This window comes from Stegodyphus dumicola, chromosome 3, assembly GCF_044657685.1.
Source record: "Stegodyphus dumicola isolate Sdum_Otavi_A_Nest chromosome 3, ASM4465768v1".
Classification (NCBI taxonomy): domain Eukaryota; kingdom Metazoa; phylum Arthropoda; class Arachnida; order Araneae; family Eresidae; genus Stegodyphus; species Stegodyphus dumicola.
In genome coordinates this window covers 9,308,374-9,329,923 of record NC_140770.1, presented here as the reverse complement: position 1 = coordinate 9,329,923, position 21,550 = coordinate 9,308,374, and the positions used below count along the sequence as shown (strand labels likewise).

Below are 21,550 nucleotides of genomic sequence, written 5' to 3'. Positions count from 1 at the left end.
TGAAGTCAAAATAGATAACAAAAACTGACAAGTCACAGAGAAATTTCACCAAGTAAGGGATTAAGTTGCCAAACAGCTAAGTTTGAATTTCAGTCATGCATTTAAAACTAGGCAAAAAATCAACCTTAGTTTGATGTAGATTTTGAATAACTCTTATTGACATTAGGAGCAATCAAGCATAGATCCATTTTCTTCAGGGTCACAAAAATTTCTGCAGAAATTTTTTTACCCGTTAAAAAAATTTCCTGAAAACATCTATGCTGTACTAAGGTTGCTTTTTTGACTAATTTAAAATTTTGCTCAGCTGTATTCTGTGACAATGAGAGATGCCTTCAGAGTATAAGTTATCAAATTTCTAAAAGCATTATGAACAGTTTATAAACAATCTTTTGCATTTTCCTAACTAAAATGCTGGGAAGTATCTCTTTGTATGTTTCTATTTATATTTATATTAAATTAATTATTTTCCATTGCTGCTTTGAAGGATGCTTTTTCATGCACATTGCTATTAAAATTGTCATTGACAAATGTGATCTCATTAAGCTATGTTTGCGGTAATAATAAAATGCTTGCTTTTTACATTATCATAAAAGCATTATGGATAAAAGTAATGGATGAAGCGAAAGGCTTTAGGAACCAGAATATTTTGCATGGACTTAAAAAAAAAAAAAATAATGGTTAAAAGTTATGAATGAGGTAATGTAAAAAAAAATTGTGGGAAGGATTTAAAATTAAATTTTCAATAATGTAATCCTTTAACCGTGGTTCTGAAAATTTTTTGCCCCTTGCACCCCTTTCACCATTACTAGAAGATCATTCCCTCTCCTTTCTAAAACTAAAATTACATATATAAATTTAATTATGAAAATTACATATATAAATTTATTGAAATTTATACATTATTTTTTAACTTGTTTTATAAATTAAACTACACTTACACACACACACACACACACACACACACCAAAAAAAAAAAAAAAAGCATAGAAAATGTTGATAAATACAAAAAACTGAATAAAAGTTGTATTTTATATTCATAAACTAACTGAATACTTAACAGGTAAATAAAAGAGTGATTGCATTCCCTTCCCTTGAAGGTAATGAAATCCCCACTGCAGGGGAGAACTACCATTTTAAAGTTTGTTAGTTATACTTTTTTAAATATAAAATTTTATCTAACATATTGCAGCCATAACCTGATTTAGTGATTATTAAATAATAGATGAAAATTATTGTTTAAATCAGTATTGTCATTGAATAAAGGATGTGTCTTTATTTATTAACCTAACATATATTATGAAGTTCGTTTGTATTTATGTAAATTTTATTGTAATTCATATTCATTATTTCGCATTTAGAAACACACAAACTCAAAAATGTTACTTTATAAAGTCTTTAAAAAAACTCTAACTTATTTTAAATCTTAAAACAATAATGGCTATTTGTTCATAAGCAGTATCAAATGCATTGAAACAGTTTTGCTCAAGCATTAAGAAGAATTTTGTTTAAAATCATGTTTCTGTTAACTTCATTATGAAGTAACAGTTATATATTGTCCAACCATATATTGGATTAATCCATATATTGCAGAGAGCCATTCAATAATTAGGTGACATTCATATCTGTTTCTTCCATTTTGCCTTCACTTTCAAAATCAAATGATTCTGTGTTTAGCCTCTGTTCATCATACATTTCTTTAACTGTTTCAAATTTATAAATTCGTAATTTATGAGCCATCGCTACTATTAAGTAATGATTAATCTGTGTGTTTCATCCCATTGTGGAAAAATTGTGACACCTAGAGCCACTACATTTCTAACTACATATGTGCACCTCGAAGTCCAAATATTTAATTTTTTTTTAAAATTTGTTTCATAGTTGGGGCATATGCAATGACATTTTGATTATTGAAGTCGAATATTTCAAAGTAAATATGTTGCCACATGGCAGATCATATGATACTTATGTTTCAGATTTAATCAATAAACTTATCGATTAAAAAAAAAAAGAAGTGTTTCACCAGTCGGCATAAGTGTAAAATAATTATAAGTGTAAAATAATTTTGTTTCAAATTCGATGAGAAAGCTCAGCAAAATACGTTGCCAGTACTTGAAATGAAATGCTTTAATATTTTATGCACCATTGGGTTGAAATTCCGCAAGACATAAAATATTAAATTTTTCTTTAAAATTTAATCTGTCTGTTACTGATTAACAAAGTAGGCAATTCAAAGCAATAAATGCAATTTTATTATTATTAATATTCACTGAACTCATTAATTTCACTATATACATTTTATTTTTTATAATTACTATAATTTATTTTTATGATGAATGAATGTTGAAAAATAAGAGGTGAAACAGGATCATGTATCTTGCGCAAGAAACTTAATATTCTTGAGGGGGGGGGAACATTCGGACACATGGCAAAAGTAGCTTCCAGTGAAGGAAGAATTTAGGATGAAAATAAATTTTCTACTAAAAATCAGAAATGAAGGATCTGTTTCATTTCCTATTCTATTTTATAAATTTTTTGTGAGAAAAGAAAACCACAGTGTCTCCAAAACATTATTTTAGGACAGCAAAAGTTTTCAACAAAAACTAGGACTATCCTGGGAAACCGGCATGTCTGGCAACTGTAACTCAAAACGCGTTGCAAGATCAACACACTTCAGTCTTTTACATTCATACAGGAATATTAATTTTTGACTGAAGTTACTCAAAAATTGATAAATTTGAGCACCATAATTGATTTACTTTAATTTTTTTATGACTTTGAATGTAATAAATGAATAATTACCTAATATTTGTGAGTTCCCAGAAGAATTAATATCATTTTGATAGCAACTTAAAATATCTGTTATCCTTTGATGAACAGAAAAAGCAGAAACAAATTATTCTTATAATTAAATTTTAAAAAGTTGGGGAATGGAAAATATCTGAAACAAATTTCCAAGTATATAAAAGAAATTTGAATTCACCTGTTATTTAGGTTTATGTGGCAGAAAATTGTTTATGTCACTTAGTTAACCCTTTCACGCGCGGTGGTTGTGCCTTGAAACCACCAATTTTCAAATTTTTTTCTCCCCTTCCTTCCGCAATTTTTGAGTGAAAATCAATTGCTTAGTCATCTTTTACCTCTAAATAACACAAAATGACTACAGAATAATACATGTTTTACGTCTTAGTACTTCAAATCGGATGCCTTTTCAAATTCGTTTTCAATGAGACAAAATAACTTCCTTTTATTAATATAAACAACTTTAAATTTCAAAAGTTATTCATGGCACATCATGATTTCTATCATAAACAATAAAAAATAGCAGTAATTAAACTGCATATAGAAAAAAACCCTGTATATGTATGGCGTTTACTATGTGGTTTCAGGGTGCAACCACTGCCCCACTAGAGCTTTGTGTCACAATGCTCTAGAGGCTCCGTGGTCATGCCTTCAAACCACTGTTCTTCATAATGGCATTTGCTTGCTTCTCAAATAGGAATGTTTATTTTTACCCGGATATAGTAATGGGTTTTGAAATCACAGAGTTATTCTATTACTAAATAATACATGCACGTGCCCAGTAAAAGGTATTTCTTTTCCAGACTTTTCTCTGACCTCAACACACTTGCTTCCCTAGCTCCCTAGCTAGTATTGTGATTTTATAAATTATTTCTTGTGGTTTAAATTTAATGTAAATATACTTTGCTGTAATTAAAAATATTTTATGAATATTTTAAGATGAAATACGAATAAAATAACTATGAATGGGAAACGAATGATCCGTACCAAAGCCAAAAAGACCAAGCCCCCCCCCCCCATTAACATATAAAAACCACAAATTTCATGTGCCAGATGAAAAGAAACTAAATAATGCTGGACATATACCTCTGAAATTTAGGTCCAATAAGTGTAAATTTTGTAGCACAAGGAAGAAACATCACGGAAGAAGATACATGTGCAAAATGTGCATTGTGGGTCTATGCATGTACTAAAAAGACAAAACATGCTTTGAACAGTGTCACAAAAAATATTTATTCTTTGAAATTTAAAAAAAAAAAAAAAAAAAAAAAAAAAAAAAAAAAAACTGGGTCTTTTTTTTAATCCTTATTTTACCGAGTTTTTTAATCCATATAGCCAAACGTCCTTATTATGTAGATACTTATACTTTCACTGTTATAGAAAAATTACATAAATGCTTATTTTTTAATTTTTTCTGACGATTTAGTTTGTAAAATAATGTAAAACATATATATATTATGCAAATCTTACATGCATTTTTTTTACATTCGTAAATTTCATCATTTATTGGAAATGCGCACGGAAAAAGGTAAGTTTTTTTCCCTACTATCTAGGTAAGTTTCAAAGTTCTAGACGCGCGGTGGTTTCACAGTGCGACCACCACCCACAAAACAATGGGCAAGAGTAGATTTTTTTTGTCTCTATTATTTGTCTCTAGGATCATAATATTCAATTTCTAGAGTTTTTAGTTAAAAAAATTATAAAAATAATATTGCACACGTCAAAGGGTTAAAAACAAGTAGCTATTACATTTTGAAATGCTTAATATTTTATTTAATAAACCTAAACTAAGGATGAAAAATTTAATGCTTACAAACCAATTCTTAAATAAATGAGTTATGGATAATTGTTAGAGTTAAATTTTATGGATATCTTGTTTATTATTACAGATTATACAAAAAAATTTAATATGTAAAATTCTTTGCTTTTTGTTATATAATAAATAAATATGATGTATGAAAAGTTTTGATAATGATAAACTTTAATACATTTTTTTTAAGGTCCTATCTGATGTATACCTGTTGGTTCCTTTATCTTTGGATGGAGATATTATAATAGTTGCATCAGGCTTGGTAAGTAAAAGTACTGTGTAAACAGCTACTGTTTTACTGACATTATGTATTCTGGGAGATTATTCAGTAGCAAATTATTTATTTTACAATTACACAATTTTAATATGCTAGAATTATCTGTTAAAATTCATATTTTCTGAAGAATATTTTATTGTGGGCGATAAATAGAAAGTTGGGGTTAGTTTCAATATTCAAATTCCATATAAAGCATATGCTCGCTGTTTAAACTTGCATCAAAAAGCTGAGTAATTTTTTTTTTTTTTTTTTTTGTTTTCATTGTATAATGTTTATAAAATCCAGATTGTGGACCGTTAAATTATGTTCTATTGTGGATAAAAAGACTCCCAAATGCTGTGAGTGCTTCATCTGTTATCACCCATATATTTTTCTTTTTGTTTTTGTAACTTCTGTAGACAATTTTGTCTTACACTGATAGTAATTTTTCCATAGTTTTGCAGTAAATAAATATAATTTGAACTGCACTAATAGGTATAATCTGGGGTTAGTGCCCCGATTGCCATACATTCGGGGGGTTTGGTTGTGGCACCCGGAGAAGGCATGTGTGTTTGTGAGTGGTTTGTAAGTTTTGGTATTTATTTTAATTTTCTATGCATTTTGTTCTTTAATTTATTAAAAAAACATTAAAAATTATCTAAATCTAAACAAATATGTATGTATTTTTTTAAATGACTAGTCTCTCTCTTTTAATTTAAAGAGCTGCTGGTGTAGGATTACTAATGGAAGTGTGAAACAAACAAAAGTTTTTACATGCACACATGTATTTTATTTTTTATCTGTTACATTTATTCATTTAAAATGATCCTATGTAGAACTGGTCGATGATATGAGAAATAAGATACAAGTAATTTAAGATGTTTGCAGTTGTATTCCTAGTAAGTGTTAAATCTGTGCATAAATTGCCAACTGTAATTGGATAGTTATTTGTCACCATATTGAGATTAAAATCACATTTCATAAAATAAAATGCCTTTTCATTTGACATCTACATTGACGTCTCACATCATAATAAAAGGAACATCTGTATAGTAAACTCTTCATTGATTGAAGTAATCTGAGAATATTTTATCAATGCACTAAATAAAAACATTTTCAAGGTCACCTGAATTAACAGTTGGATGAATGTATACAGGTGTTAGAATAAATATTGAGTGCCCATTAACAATTACGTTAACCATACAAATATTGCCTGCTTCTGAATCCTGTATTCTCTTACACTCTTTAATAGTAAATTCTATTGGTACACAGTGTGCTACATTCATCAAATTTCTATAAATCGTAGCAACACTAGCTTAGCAAAATAAAATACAGAAAACACCGACTGTGTATGCAGGACTGTCTACCAGGTGATCTTGCCACTCGCGCACAGTCACACATGCACATGGAGGTTTAACTTCAAATTTTGTTACTTTTTGAAATTTCGTTATTTTTGATGCATTACTATGCATATACCCATCAAATTTTTTTAAGTTTTTTTGTTTGCTAATTCCCTTTTTTGTCTATCTGATGTTTTACATTGATTGTAATGTTTGTAGTTTCAAACATCTAAGCATTTGCATTCATCTGAAATACCATCTTAATTTTTGCTTTCCCACCCATTATGGAGGAACATAAACCTGTGTTAAAAGGTCAAGAACTGCTGGTATGGTGGCTTCGTGACATGGGGGCACTTAAAATGTGTCAAGCAAAAGTCCTCTCGAGTGTTTTGGTAGGAAGATGGATGGGAACCCTCAGATTCATCCACTTTCAAAATTGGGAAAGAACTGGACTGGCTGAACCGGGCCAGCAGAATTGGGATAGAATTAAGTGATAGTGCTATAAGGAATCCTATAGGAATTTCCTCCACATGAACTCAAGATTTTTTGTTCCCAAATTTCCTTTAGGTCTATTTCTTGAGTTCTGCTTCGCCAGTTCTCGACGAATGAAGAGCCATATTCCAATTTTCCCATCAAAAGATTGTTTATGATGTGGATCAAACCAGCGTCAGCGGTCGGGTGACAGTAACAGCATCACTTTGGTATTGAAATGGTTTTTTTTTTTTTTTTTTTTTCAAGTTTGGGGGAGTTTTTTTTCTACCATTGACAGATTTGGTGAATTTCCTTCAAAACTTGCAGGCAAACCCACCCCTTCCTTTTTAGTATTAAGTCTCATATGCCTTGTACATTCTTGCTTATCTGACATTAGGTTTTGGAGGTCCAGTTTCCAAGAAATTGTCTAAAGGGTCCTCTTCTTCAGGGTAGTCTTGAAATCGTGCATGGCACTGCTATTGAATAGATCAGCCGGCTTGTTCATTCCAGTTTCTTATAATACCACTGCATGGCTGTGACCTGAACTTTTCATCTTACTCTAATTAAGTGCATCTTTGTTCCGTAAGTGGCCAAATAGTTAAGTTTGCAGAGTACTAGGAATTAAACTGGGTTTGATTCAACATGAACAGGCTGGCTGCTTGGTTGGGTTTGCAGCTTTCTCCATGTGTAACATGAATTCGAGCTAATTTCCTCCATGAAGGTATCTCTCCCCTTATGCAGTAGCCCTTGTGTACTTTGCCGTATTCCAATAACCTAACCTAATCTGATATTAAGAAATGTACATTAATAACATTTCAATTTCTCCAGAAGGTTCTTGATCGTTGCAGCATGGAGATCGTGCTAATGCTTTTGATTTCACATGAAAAATATATTTTCATCTCTTTCTCTCACTCTGTTGTAAATTCAGTGCACTGACGCTAACTCTAAACATTTTTTTTTTTTTTTTTGCAACATTTTAAGTTTTAATTTTGCATTTATTTGATTTATACACTGAGGCATAGCTTGTTTGTGTTGTAAATTACTTTACTTCTTTTCATCCTGCATTTGTGGCATATTTCAATAATTAGATCACTTTACTAATTTTATATTTTTGCTTCTGAAATGCATCTCAAAAATGAGTTTTAAAATATTGTCTGTATTTTTAGGCTAAAAAAGACTGGATTTTTGGGTGTACTAAACAATCTGCTAATTCTGAAACATGGTATGCTATTATTATTTTTATATATCTCTACTATTAGATAATGAAGAATATGTATGTAGGTATGTAAATTTGTATGTTCCTCACACTGCAGAAAAACGTCTGTACTTAAAGCCATCAAATTTTGAATGCACATGGTCTTCCACCCGCACACATTCACCTCAAAGCCAGAATTTTGAATTATTTTATTTATTTCATATTTTGTGCAAATTTAAGGAACTTTTGGTTAAAAATTCACAGGTATAAAAGCCACTTGGCAAAGCTTATGATATTTATGTTTAAAATTTTACCAGAAAACTCAATAGTTGAAAAGAAGTATGTTGCCACTGCTTGGAATAAAGTATTTTTATCTTCTATATGGCAGCGCCTGAAGTTGTAAGTGAATTGATGAAATCTAAGATGCTTAATTTTTCTTTCAAATTTAATTTCTATGTTATTGAAGGCAAGAAACCCAGTTCTACATTATATATAATTAAAATCTGACATATTAAAGTAAACTGATTTTAAGAGAAGTTTATAGTGAGTAAAATATTTGTTACAGTTTGGATAGTTGAAATCTTTAATATCATAGAGAAGTTCAAACATTCTTTTAAATATCTTTTAAAATGCATTCTTTCTTTTAAAAATAGTTTTCCATACAATATTTTAGTTATAGTATTCATGTAAATACAAGGGAGCATCAGTCAATAAAATAAGAAATAAAGTTATGGACATACCTTTTTTGTATTTGTTATTATTCTGGGTGTATCTTCTTATATTTAATATCATTATTCTTATTGATACACTTTTTTGCACTTTATGTAATTGTATTTATTGTCAGGAATACAAGACTGAGGCTAAACATACAAACTTTGATAACTCAAACTAAAACTTGAAATCTGTATTAATATTAATGTTCCTCAGTAAACTGAACTTTTACATGCTTATGCTTATTCACCCTCCAGTCAGTTTTGTACTTTTTTTTTAAGCACCATAGGTCCTATTAGTCTCTATCCTCACTTTTTTGTCCATATCATTTTTCAAATAAAAGGATTTTGCCACCAAATGTCATTACCATTCTAAAAAAAAAATATTATAACAAAAAAATGTATGGCAATAAAAACATAAGGATGTTTCTATGCTTTTATCATATAGTATTTTTGCCATGTATTATTTTTAAAGAAAAAGTATAGGGATTATAAAGAAAAATGTATAGCAATCCTACACTTTAGCTGTCTTCAAATATTTTGTGATTTCAACGTTAAATTTTATGTGGCATAAATGCAAAGAAAGTGATATTTAAAAATAAAGTATAAAACACAGAAAAAGTTGCGTAAGTCATCTGATAGAATGAACCGAGAAAAGGCTGAAAATTTTTTTATAGCACCACTTTATTTGAAATTTCAAAGGTCTGTTATTTAAAAATATTTTGTGAATTTACTGTCAAATTTTATGTGGTAAGCAGTGCCCTAGCTAGTAAGGGGCAAAAGATATATCTGAAGTTTCCACACCTCTTGATATACAAGCAAATAATTGCATATAGTGCAATAAACTGAAATTCTACATTTAATTTTTATAGAAAAACTTAGATATGTTTAAAATCAAATTATTATTTTACTTTCCTTTTTACTTCCTTGTACGAAGTAAAAAGGAAGTATTGTAATCGCGAAAAGTTTCAGGCAGCATATTTCAACAAAAATATCCATTTTGACCGCTATCGAATGCAATTTAATGATGTTTTTGCGTCATATCTGTAAATAAGGACAGAATAAAATACTCTTTTCCTTCAAAAAAATTATAAAACTACTTTAAAATGAAATCTGAAGAGAATTTTTTGTGGCGTCTGTACGAACGTTTGTACGTATGTACATTCATGCATACGTACGTATCTCGCATAACTCAAAAACGAGTAGCCTCAGAACATTGAAATTTTGTATATAGGACTGCTATAACATGTAGATGTGCACCTCGTATTTGGGTTGCAATCGGCTGCACCAAACGTATATAAATATATTTATATATATATATATCCACTCTATTACCCGGCATAGTGATCTCAGTTTCTTTACTCTTATATGTTTGTAAATTGTACATTTTTGGCTTTAAAAATGATTGAATTATGTTGTTTTTATCTTCTGGTTAAGGATTTTATACCTTTAGTAAATCTGTGTGCAATATTTTTAGAATTATCAGCAATTTTAAAGTTGTTTAATTGCCACTGAACCTATTTTTAATGGCGGCCATTGATGTTTACATTTGAAACAGGAGACTAGTGTGGATTTGTTGCCAATCTAGAGAAACTTAGCTTCGCAACAATAAAGATAACGCATTCATTTATTATTGACAATTAAATCATGCTTAATTCTTTCTGGAATTTTTTCGAGAAAATAAGCATTTGAGATTTACTTCGTAATTTTTAATATAGATATTTTGAGTTTTATGTATTTTTGCCTTCTTGCGAAGTGAGAACTGAATTAATTAAATGAGAAATACTCAATCGTCTGTGAAAAAGTGTTTCTGTTTTGTTTGCTTAATTTCTTTTATACATAGTTCTAGCTTTATTATAGTATTTGAATAGAACATGTGGAAACGATTAGATAATTCTTTAAATGATATACATTTTGTGCATTCTGAGTTATAATAATTAATGAAATATAATACTGTTAAGTAAACCTAGCGCTAGAGTGTTGCTATGGTAAACAAAGTGAATTTTAAAGAATGCATTTATTCTATTGTGGTTTATGCGCTGTCGGCGACATAAGTTTAATTCAATCTAATAAGTTTAAATAAAATGCAAGAAAAAGTGCGTATAATTTAATATTCCGTAGAAGGAAGTCATGTGGTGTACACATCAGATTTTCTAAATATTATTTTCGGCAGCGGCTAGCTGTTTAAAACAGTCGAGATAAGTTTTTGTAAACACCCTTTCTAAGAAATCGCAATCCTGTAATCACCCTTTCTAAGAAATCGCAATCCTGTGTAAGATAAATTTAACAATACTCTCTGAAAGCGATGCCAATGAAATTTAGAAATTCTATGCAAAGATTATTTAATAAAAGAAATTTCCATTTTCCTATCGAATTAATTTCGTTGTTAAGAACTTCATTTGGAACTGAATAGAACTACTCTTTTCAAGAACACTTCTGAGAAGCATATTTCTCTCTCTCCTCTCTCTCTCTCTCATTTTATTTGGTATTAATTCTTTTTCATTAAAGAGATCATCGCTGAATTTAATCTTCTCTCTGTCTCTCCCTGTACGTGAGACAGTGTTCATTTTTTGAGTAAAGTATGAGTTCGATTTTTTAAGCCCTTTCCTCATTACATGGCGGCAGAAATATATTGTAAAGATATTAGTGAAAGCATTTAATTTTTTCTAATGCATGTTTCTCTTTCCTTCCCACCTTTTACGTCGCTTCTTAATTATTATTATTTCAAAAATGTACATTAAATAATCGGTTTTCCGCTTGTAAGGTATTTTCTCTCTTATTATCTTCATGGTGTAATTGGAAAGCCCATAGTTTGTATTCTGGCGTAGGCACTCTGTATTTTTCATATTTCTTGTTCCGATGAAAACGTATAAGGAGTACAAATACTGTGAAAATTTTAATCCTTATATTGTTTGTTTCTTTAATAATGTTAATCTATGTTTTTTATTTAAAATAGTTATCACGTAAAAGAAAAAATATATAATCATATTAATGTTTCCAGCTTGTATCATTTCATAAAAATCTTTCTAGATATAAAGAAGAATGCAATATAGGACTTGAACAGCGGAACTTTGTAACTAAACAAGAAATTATGTCTGTTTAATAGAATTAAAGAGAAAGTATTAGCACATGAAATGAAGCAACTTAAACAACTTAATTTTAAATGTTTAGTAAACATTTCTTTCAATGTAAGTTGTAAAACATTTCTTTCAGTGTAGTAGTAGAAAAGTAAACAAATAAATATTAAGCTTTTTCTTTTTGTAAATTTTGATACCCTTTAGATCATAATTGTTCTTTATTTCATAAATTACGGTTTTATATTTTTAATTTTAGAATTTCTGCATGCCATCTTACCAGATTTAAACTGATGATCTATAATCCGGAATCGCTGAAGTCCCGACGAGTCCGGATTAACGACTTTTGACTATATAATGATTTTAACAAGTGTCACTGCATAAAAATATTTAATATTTCTAAGTAGACATCTCATGATTTAAACATATTTTATTTAGATCACTCAGATTTCATAACAGAAAAATAGTAATAAGTAAAAAAAAAAAATATATTTTTAAGAACTGTGTTTGACTGCTTTTAAATCGCATGATTTGTTATATAATAACAGGCAGATATAATCTGAAAGTTAAATAGAAAATGCCTGAATGTCAACAGCCTGGCCGCTGGGGATAAAAGTGCTTTATTTTGAGCAGCGTTGTCACTGCTCTCTTTTAATTCACTCAGTTTTTAATAAAAAATTCATTAAATATGCATAAAACGTGGAATAAATTCAAAATTCAAGCTTCAAGATGCACATGTTCGTGTTGAAATCGGGTAGATCTAAATGTGCCATTTTTCTGCAAAGTGAGGAATATACATATAGATTCTTCATCTTTTAATTGTAGAAACTACAGTATTAGGTAAGCTATTATATATATTTAAGTATGAAAATGGCATTTTATCATCAATTCACATTACTGTAAGCTGATGACAAATTGGTCTGTTTGAGACAGTGTATTTGACACAAAGGAGGATTGCATGCAGACCTTTAATATCAAAGAGAATGAGCATATAAAAAGCAGGAAATCACAAAAAGAAGAGAATCTTTCTGCATGATTAAGATTTTTACATTTTAGTGGGAAGCGAATGAAATGAAGTTCTGAAAATACCATATTAATATTTTATTTAATTTTCTTCATACAGTAGGTATTCCACCACAGCCACCAAGCAATCAGACACTTTACTAGGTAACAGCATTGCTGGTTAAACTCAGTTACATGGAATGCATCATTTCAGAACACAAGCAGAAAAAAAAAAAGAAAATCACAAAAACATTAACGTGTATTTACCATATCACTGTGTTTTTAAACAATTGCAAATTAAACAATTTTTAAAAATACATAGATAAAAATAGGGATGGCTACCAGTGTCATGTCATGTCTAACTAGTAAACCTTGATTCTCTAACAAATCAAACAATAAATTTAAATGCCCAACCAATGTAACAATATGATGTACAATATGAACATTATTTTCAAGGGGGTCAGTCATGTGGATCGTTGATGCTGGTGAAGAATAATGAGCATTTAAATTTTCATATAGAATTAAATTGAGAAGTAAAACGGTTTTTGCTGTAGTTGAAGTATTCAAAGAACCACCATGAGATTTCATCTTGTTATGTCTTTTTTATTCCTTCAAACGTTTTAATTACAAATACCAAATATCAACTAAATTATGATCAAAATGACATTAATAAAGAATTTCTCATTGAGAGAGAAATATTTCAGAGCTTTATTTCTGTTATTACTAAGGTCAAACGAAAGAGAAATGTGGAAGGGCAGTCCTTTTGAACTTTTGCAAGTGATTCTAAATACAATGTTCAGAACAAAGTTCCAGATATTGTAATACTACTATGAACTTTTCTTACAATTGCTGTAAGTGTTGCTCCTTATGAGAAATTTTCTAAATAAAAAACATTTAAGAAGTGTAATAAAGACATAAATGACATTTTACATTTAGAGAATCTTTCTATACTACGAACATAACAGGAACTGGAGAAATCAAACAGACCTCTAAATCATCACTGATGGTTTACAAAAAAAATTACTTTCATAAAATTGCTCTTACAGTCTGCAAAAAATAATATGCCGGATCCAATTCGAATAACGCAATCTGCAACATTAACTGAATTAAAAAATTTTAGCTTAGCTTATACCGTCCGTTATATATTAAACGCGCAAGCGTAAACGTATTATGTGCATGCGCACATGCATATTCGCAGCCATAAAGGTCTTATGCGCACGCATAATGCATGCGACACATGCGCAGAAAGTTTGTAGCTTTGAGGTCCGGATTATAGATCATTCCGGATTATGGGTGTCCGAATTAATGTCTTTTGACTGAATATGTTTTCTTTTTCTTAATAAATGATTTTATATAATTGCTAATTAAAATCATTATATATGTTTTCTTTTTTATATTTAATGTTTTTATTAATTACTGTTTTTATGATTACCCTTTTTTCTGCTACCTGCTCAAGAGGTAGTTTTTTAAAGAGTAGACAGGACAACTTGATGAAAGCATGAAGCAGATGTATACATATTGCGTCTTTCTTGATATGTGTCATTTTTCTTCTTGCAATCTAGTTTCTGATGTCTGGAAGCATGCTGATTTAGTGATTTTCAGACCATTAATTTAGTTACAGTCAAAAGTTGTTAATTCGGACACCCATAATCCGGAAAGATCTATAATCCGGACCTCAAAGCTAAAATCTTTCTGCGCATGTGGCGCGTTGACACATGTGCATAGGCTTTTAAGCATGCGCGTAAGACCTTTATGACTGCGCATATGGGTGTGCGCAAGCGCAGAATACGTTTTCGCGTGCGCGTTTAATGTATAACGGACAGTATAAGCTAAAATTATCTAATTTTCTATTTCAGTTAATGTTGATGATTGCGTTGTTCCTTAATCTTCGAATTGGATCCAGCTTATTATTTTTTGCAGACTGTAAGAGCAATTTTATAAAAGTAAGCTTGAACTTTCGATTATGTCAAATAGAATTTCCGATGCTGGAGCTCCCAAAGGATCTACAAAACGAAAGTATGTTTCGATGTCCATCAAACAAAAGGTGGAATTGCTGCAAAAAATGGATAAAGGCATATCCTTTGTTTATCTAACCATTCCGAAATCTGTTTATCAATTTCACACTGCTCTGCGCGCAGGGAATGCCGCGGCGGGCGCACAATGAACTGGAAGTTGATCTGTCAGCACTATCGTTATCTTCAGCGCAGGTGTTTTTATTTTATTTGGCATATAATTCCTTACTAAATGTAGTATTTTATCTCGTCTATGTACTCCGTCTTTGATATGATTTAAATCAAATTCCTCGTCATTATAAATATCACAAACACAAATCAAATAGTTTTCTGGTTGCAATTTTCTAATTTCGACTATGCGTAATGTATGCTTTACGCATGCGCGCGTTGAAAGAAATGTTTAATAAAGTAAACAAATAAATATTAAGCTTTTTTTTTTTTTTTTTTTTTTTTTTTTTTTTTTTTTTTTTTTTGTAAATTTTGATACCCTTTAGATCATAATTGCTCATTATTTTATAAATTATGGTTTCATATTTTTAATTTTATAATTTCTGCATGCCATCTTACCAGATTTAAACTGCTGATCTATAATCCAAAAAAATCGATAATCCGGAATCGCAGAAATCCCGACAAGTCCGGATTAAAGACTTTTGACTGTATTTTCTTGACTAGCTGCTTGCAATTCCAGCTGCCTCATAATATATATTATATATATAATGATTTTACTCAGTTCAGTCATTGTCATTTCATAAAAATATTTAATATTTCTTATTAGACATCTCATAATTTAAATGCATTTTTGTTGAAATCAGTCGGACTAAAAAGTAGAAAAAATAGTAAGAACTGCATTCATTGCTTTGACATTCCTTGTTTTGTTGCTTAATAACAGACAAAAGTGTAAAAGTTAAATGTAGGCTTTAGTGAAGGTATGTGGAAGGTAAAAGTATTTTATTTCGGGCTGTGGCAAAACACTGCTTTCAAATAATGTGGTTTGCAGATAAAAATTGGAACGTTAATATGTTATATTTTGCTAAATCGTAACAGGGTATTGTATTTTAGATAAATATATTTTATTTTGAATAGTGTTGCCATGGCTGGGTTTCAGATTGCTGAGTTTGTTAATAAAAAAACAAATTCAAAATTCTGGCTTTGAGATGTCCATGTTCGGGTGGAGAAGTACACGTGGTCAAAATCTGTTGGCTCTATGTGCCGTTGTTTTCCTGTAATGTGAGGAATATACAAATGTGTACATGCTGACAGATTTCTTATTACTTAATATATTACTTAATGAAGAAGTTAAACAAAAGCTTAAAAAAAAAATGAGTCGAGGGTGACGTGAACTCGTGCGAGTTTTGACACACCTAGTGTTTGTGATCATGCTATATTTGTGTATGTGTCTGTACCTGCTGAGCGTGTCATGCACTGTGTACAAATATACAGGAGTAGCATGTAAAATCTGGGCAAATTTACACAATAATATCATACGAGAGCTCTTTATCTGACATCACTGTTATATTTTTGTTTCACTGAAGGAGTATTTTTATTCTTCTGTTGGTAACTATAGAGTGAATTATAATTTATTTCACAGCACTGAAGCTGAAAATTTATCTGAGAGAGGGGAAATCATTCCATCCAGAAAAAAGAATGTCGAACGAAGATTCATACATTTGAGTAGAGAATATCTTTATGTTAAGAAATACTTTTATCTCGTCGTCTATGTTTCCCCAGTGAAAAATCAGGTATGTGAAAATAATGTTTTAATATTGAAGTACAGCAATCATTTTTAAAAGAGAAATAAGTTTCCAAATTGCTTTTTTAAATTTAAATTACTTGAATTAAATATTGCAGAAAAAATCCTTGTCCAGCCTTTATTTTCACAACTGTTGTCAGTAGTCAGACTTCCAATCACAAAATGTTTGCAATGATGCAAAGATTCAGGTTTTGGTATTTTAAATTAAAAACAATAACATTTATAAGAATTAAAAAGATTAATTTAAAGAAGATTTAATGATTAGAAAAATTTTACAGTCATTATGAAAAATGATACACAAAAAATACGTCTTTTTTAGGACAAAAGTTAACTGAGATACTTGGCATTAAAATCAGGGATCCTGGAGGCTGTAGACAAATTCAAGAGTTAAATGTTTGCAAATGTGGGCAACTAAAACTAAAATATCAGTTTGGAGAAAGGTTTCTGATGTTAAGAGACTATGCACATTTTTGTGATTAATATAATTCTTTTCAAAATAGACGTCTTATTGAAAATCATATAGAATTCATGTTCTAAAAAACAGTCACAGGTTTCAGTATTTGCACACAGCAAACTCATAATAGTATTTGCAATCATTAAAAATGAAAAATATTTTGTAATTAAATGAATTTTTTGTATAATTACCAGATTGGTGTTAAGGTAATAAAACTTCATGGGGATATTAATAATGCATTTTTAGACTTGAAAACTTACAAATTACTTGCATGAAAATACCGAACACAACAAAATTTTAAAGTAAACACTAGTAAATTTAAATTGTAAAACAATGTCTTCGAATGGCATTTAAAGGGAAAGAAATCAAACTCGAATAGTTATTATATATTATATATATAATTATGTTATATTAATTATTTAATCCATCAATAAAAATTGAATATGTATCTAAATGAGTATCTAAAATTCATCTAGTGATTTAGAGCTCAAATCAGACTTGACAGTACCATTGCATACCTCTGCTGTGCCTTTATGAACTGTCATGTGAACAGTGGTTGTCATGTGAAGGCAGCTGATCGTCTAGTTACTATTCATTCTCAATGTATGGACAGAGCGAGTTGCCAGCTTGGGGAGGGGATCAAGCCCAATTAGCTGTATAAGCAGAAAAGCTCACTCGTGCATTGTCATTCCTCCCCTTCCCTACATCGAGGGAGAACTTATGGTACTTACTGAATGGAACTCACTGAAAAGACATATAAAAATTTGGATTTTGTAATTTTTACAAAATTGAATTATTTAAATTTACCAATGCATTAATCTGTCTGTCATTTAAAACACTTTTGCAACTGAAGGTATATGTTTACGACCAGTTGCTGCTAAAATAAAGGCTGAGTAAGGACTTTTATGGACACAGTGTATATATTCTTTCTATAAAATTTGCATAACAATTTAAAGCCAGTGGTTTCAAACTCAAATGGCACATGGGCCAATGCTCAATCTAAAAACAACTGATAAGGCAGAAATTGTAATTTAATGAAAGGAAGTGTTTTATCAGCAAACAAGATTCTGTCTGAATTTCATGCATTTAGTTGGCTGGCCAGTTAAAATATATATATATATATATATATTTAATTAAAATATAGCAGGCAATAAACCTCAGGATGAAAGCATGGCACATCTCCACTTTTCTTTTAATATTCTAAATTTAAACTAAAAATACAGTGTTGCCAAAGCCTGAGAAATAACTAAAGAAATTTATACTTACACAACCAGTGAATTGATTGTAACATCTCCTCCCATTTTTAATTTATGGTGGGTGGAACATAAATCAAAATACTATATGCTTAACAAAGAGACTAAATAATATATAGTACAATTATGCAAAATAATAATAATAACATTTTTACAATTGTCCTTTCACAAAAGGTTTAACAAGTATCTTATCACATCTAGTTTTAACTATCTTATTAAGAACCTTAAAGTCAATATCTTTACAAATATTAAACTGTTTTGGGGCTGGTAAAAACAAGCCCTCATCATGTATCACTTCCAAAGGAAAATCTTTGCACAGGATGGGTTTGTTCACCTGCCGCTATTTTCACCTTTGCAACTCTAACACAATTATCTTGCCATAAAATTAACAAAGCAGCAACCTTGTGTTTGGCATAGATATATCAATTTTGAGAGCAAACAGGTAGAAGTCTCTCTTCATCAGGAGCAAATCTGCAGCAATGGGAATGCCACTGTTGTATTTAAACCCAAAAGGAATAAAGAGAAAGAGAACCTGTTTTTCCTCAAAATAAATAGAATCTTGACTAAAATCTATGCTAAACACAAGGATGTTGCTTTACTAATTTTATATTTCAGTTTGGCATGTTTCTCTTCTATCTACAATTATCTTGGCTCTGGAATAGTTTAATAACTTGAACCAAAGACAAATCCAATATATATATATATATTTTATGCTTCTTTCAAGTGCAGCATCTCCTAAATGTATGTACCTTTGAGTTACTTTATTAGCTTTGGATTGAATCAGGATGCTCAAATGTTCATTTCTAAATCTTTTCCCGAGACCATGTCATAATCTCTGTTGATATCCATTGTAACTAAATTTTAAATTTCGCTTACTAAATACTTATCAAAACACACAAAGACAGTAATAATAAACAGCAGAGAAAAAAATTTTAATTTATATATATTTTTTTATATGAAATCTAGAGGTTACTATCTGCAAGTAATTTCTTCTAGTTGCCCTTTGTTTTTCGAATATTTTTTAATGCTAATTCCATCTCCCCATGTTATGCAAAGTATACTGCAAGGCTTACACAAGTAAATTATAGCATTAGCAAAATGAATAAATGAATTTACAATAGCACAGCAAAGGCGGGTGGGGGAGGAATAAAGAAAAATAATAAATAAAAGAAAACATTATAAATAAAATAAAGAGAATTCAGTAACCTAAATTGAGATTGAAATTCCAAAATGCAGGAATTGTCTCTTTAGTCTCTAAAAGTTTAAAAAAAAAAAGTGTGACAAGACACAGACGGGTATTTTAATGTGGTCTTTCTCTGTTGGACATGATGAATGCACTTAAGAAGGATATGATTATCTTCACTGCCGCTATTGCAGCTGCACAAAACACTCAAAGCAAGTCTAAATTGCTTTAAATAGCTCTTAAAATTGCTGTGTCCAGTCAAAAATTGAGTTAATTTAAAATCTGTTGAATTGATCAATTTTTTTCAAAATATTTTATATGAAAAACTGTAGGAAAAAACTTTTTGGCCCATTGTGCTTTTGGCGAGGCTAGATATTTATTCTCTGTTCCAAATCCTGATAGCATCATCTCTATAAAAGCACTACCAGTGAGAAACAGGAACACAGAGATTGAAAATTGAATGATTAATCATTGAATCCTTCTCATTTCCAAATTTTCCATGGCTCACCAGCAGCCAAACGGTAAATTTTGCTGAACAGTTGGTAGTTCAGTCGGAGGTTCGAATCCTGTAAACGGTCTGGCTGCACAGGCATTATAAAGGATTTGGGGTGGACACTGAAGAAAGTAAACTACAAGTTTCTAAGAAAAATTCAAAGAATGTTTCTTTTAAGAATTATTCGTGACTACAGAACTATCAGTTACAAAGCTCTTTTTACTATCAGTGGTATTCCACGCATAAATATTGAAATTTTGAGCAATATTGTGAAGGAAATCATTTACAGGCACTCCTACTCAAATTTTCTTGATGTCAATCTTTCAACTTTTTATTTCCTTCCTTTTAAAAGAACCTCTGTACCAGTTGCTGGTTATTCTGATGTTTTTCTTGAAGAGTACCAATTAATTTGGTTTACAAACTGAAGTAATATAAGTAATAAGGTTGGCCTTGCTTCTGTTGTTTATGAAGATAAACAAGAAAGAGTCTTCAAATAGAATTAGAGATGAGAATTTGGAATTAGTGATGAGTGCTCTGTTTTTCTAGCTGTGTTGTTGTTCTTAAACCTTGCTGTGAAATGGATTCAAAATTTTTGTAGTTTTTTTAGATTAGTGTGTGTTTTAATACATAGTGATTCATTGCTTCAATTACTTAAGAAAATTAGTGTTTCAGAGAAATCTGCTATTGAAATTCAGGTTATTATTAAGACTTTGTAAGATCTTGAGATGGACATTCATTTTGCTTATGTTCATGGATACTGTGGAAATTTTGGATTGGTTTAGTTTGGTTTATGTGATTATGACAAAACCTCAAAGGCTATATGTCTAAGGAGAGGATGCCTTAGTGGAAGACTTTCTAAGGGAAACTGGCTCGTATACATGTTGTACATGGGGAAAACCATAAAATACCAGCATTGCTTTGCCCTCCATTATGCCAGTATGTACTGATGGCTAAATATTAAATTTTTGCACTGACATTTAGTTCAAATAATTTTAATTTATTAATTAATCATTAAATAACTTTAACTTAAATTAAAAATAAGTAAATTATGAAACGTTGTAAGTTTTTATAGGAAACTTTCCTATTGTGACAAAAATTGAGAATAATAATAATTAACTATAACTTTGTTTTTTTCTCTTATACATGAAATTTTTCTTTGGGGCATAAATAAAAATGCATGTGTTTTTATGTAAATAATTATAAACTTCTTAATTTCTTACTAGAGTTTGGCATTTGATGGTGTTTTGATACTGATAAAAGTGGTACTTTTCTGTTATTGGAACCGCATTCAGAAATGTATGTATGTGTGCCTGTATGTATGGATGTATGTGTTCATGTATGCATGAATACAGGTATGTACATATGTGTATGTATGTATGCACATGTATACATACACACAAGCGCACATACATATATTTCTTAACCGGCATACGGAGAACAAAGCGCAGTCACGGATCCAGACCCTCTGAAATGGATTGTCGTCACCGGCCTGCGCATTTTCAGCAGTTAAGCCTAATTTTACAAAAAAAAAAAAAAAAGTATGAAATCAGCATTTTGATATAATGACTTAAATTTTTGAATTTGCGTATTTAATGTACTTGTTTTTAATGTGTATCACATTAATAAATATTATAAACATAAAAACAAAATTACAAATATGGAATTTAAAAAAACAAAACTAAACAAGAATTACCTGTAGGTAATTAAATTCCAATTTAAAAATTCTGCTGTGTGTGAAATAATTCAAA

General features: G+C 30.1%; 1 protein-coding gene across 3 annotated transcripts in view; it reads left to right on the top strand.

The window, feature by feature from the left end:
- The window catches only part of PGAP1 (GPI inositol-deacylase), a 127,965-nt gene that overhangs the window by 59,318 nt on the left and 47,097 nt on the right, over positions 1–21,550 (top strand). For all 3 annotated transcript variants that reach the window (XM_035369072.2, XM_035369073.2, XM_035369071.2), the window contains exons 12-14: positions 4,800–4,871; positions 7,843–7,898; positions 16,258–16,408. In XM_035369072.2, coding sequence (XP_035224963.2) covers positions 4,800–4,871; positions 7,843–7,898; positions 16,258–16,408 — 279 coding nt within the window. The remainder of the gene's footprint in view (positions 1–4,799; positions 4,872–7,842; positions 7,899–16,257; positions 16,409–21,550) is intronic.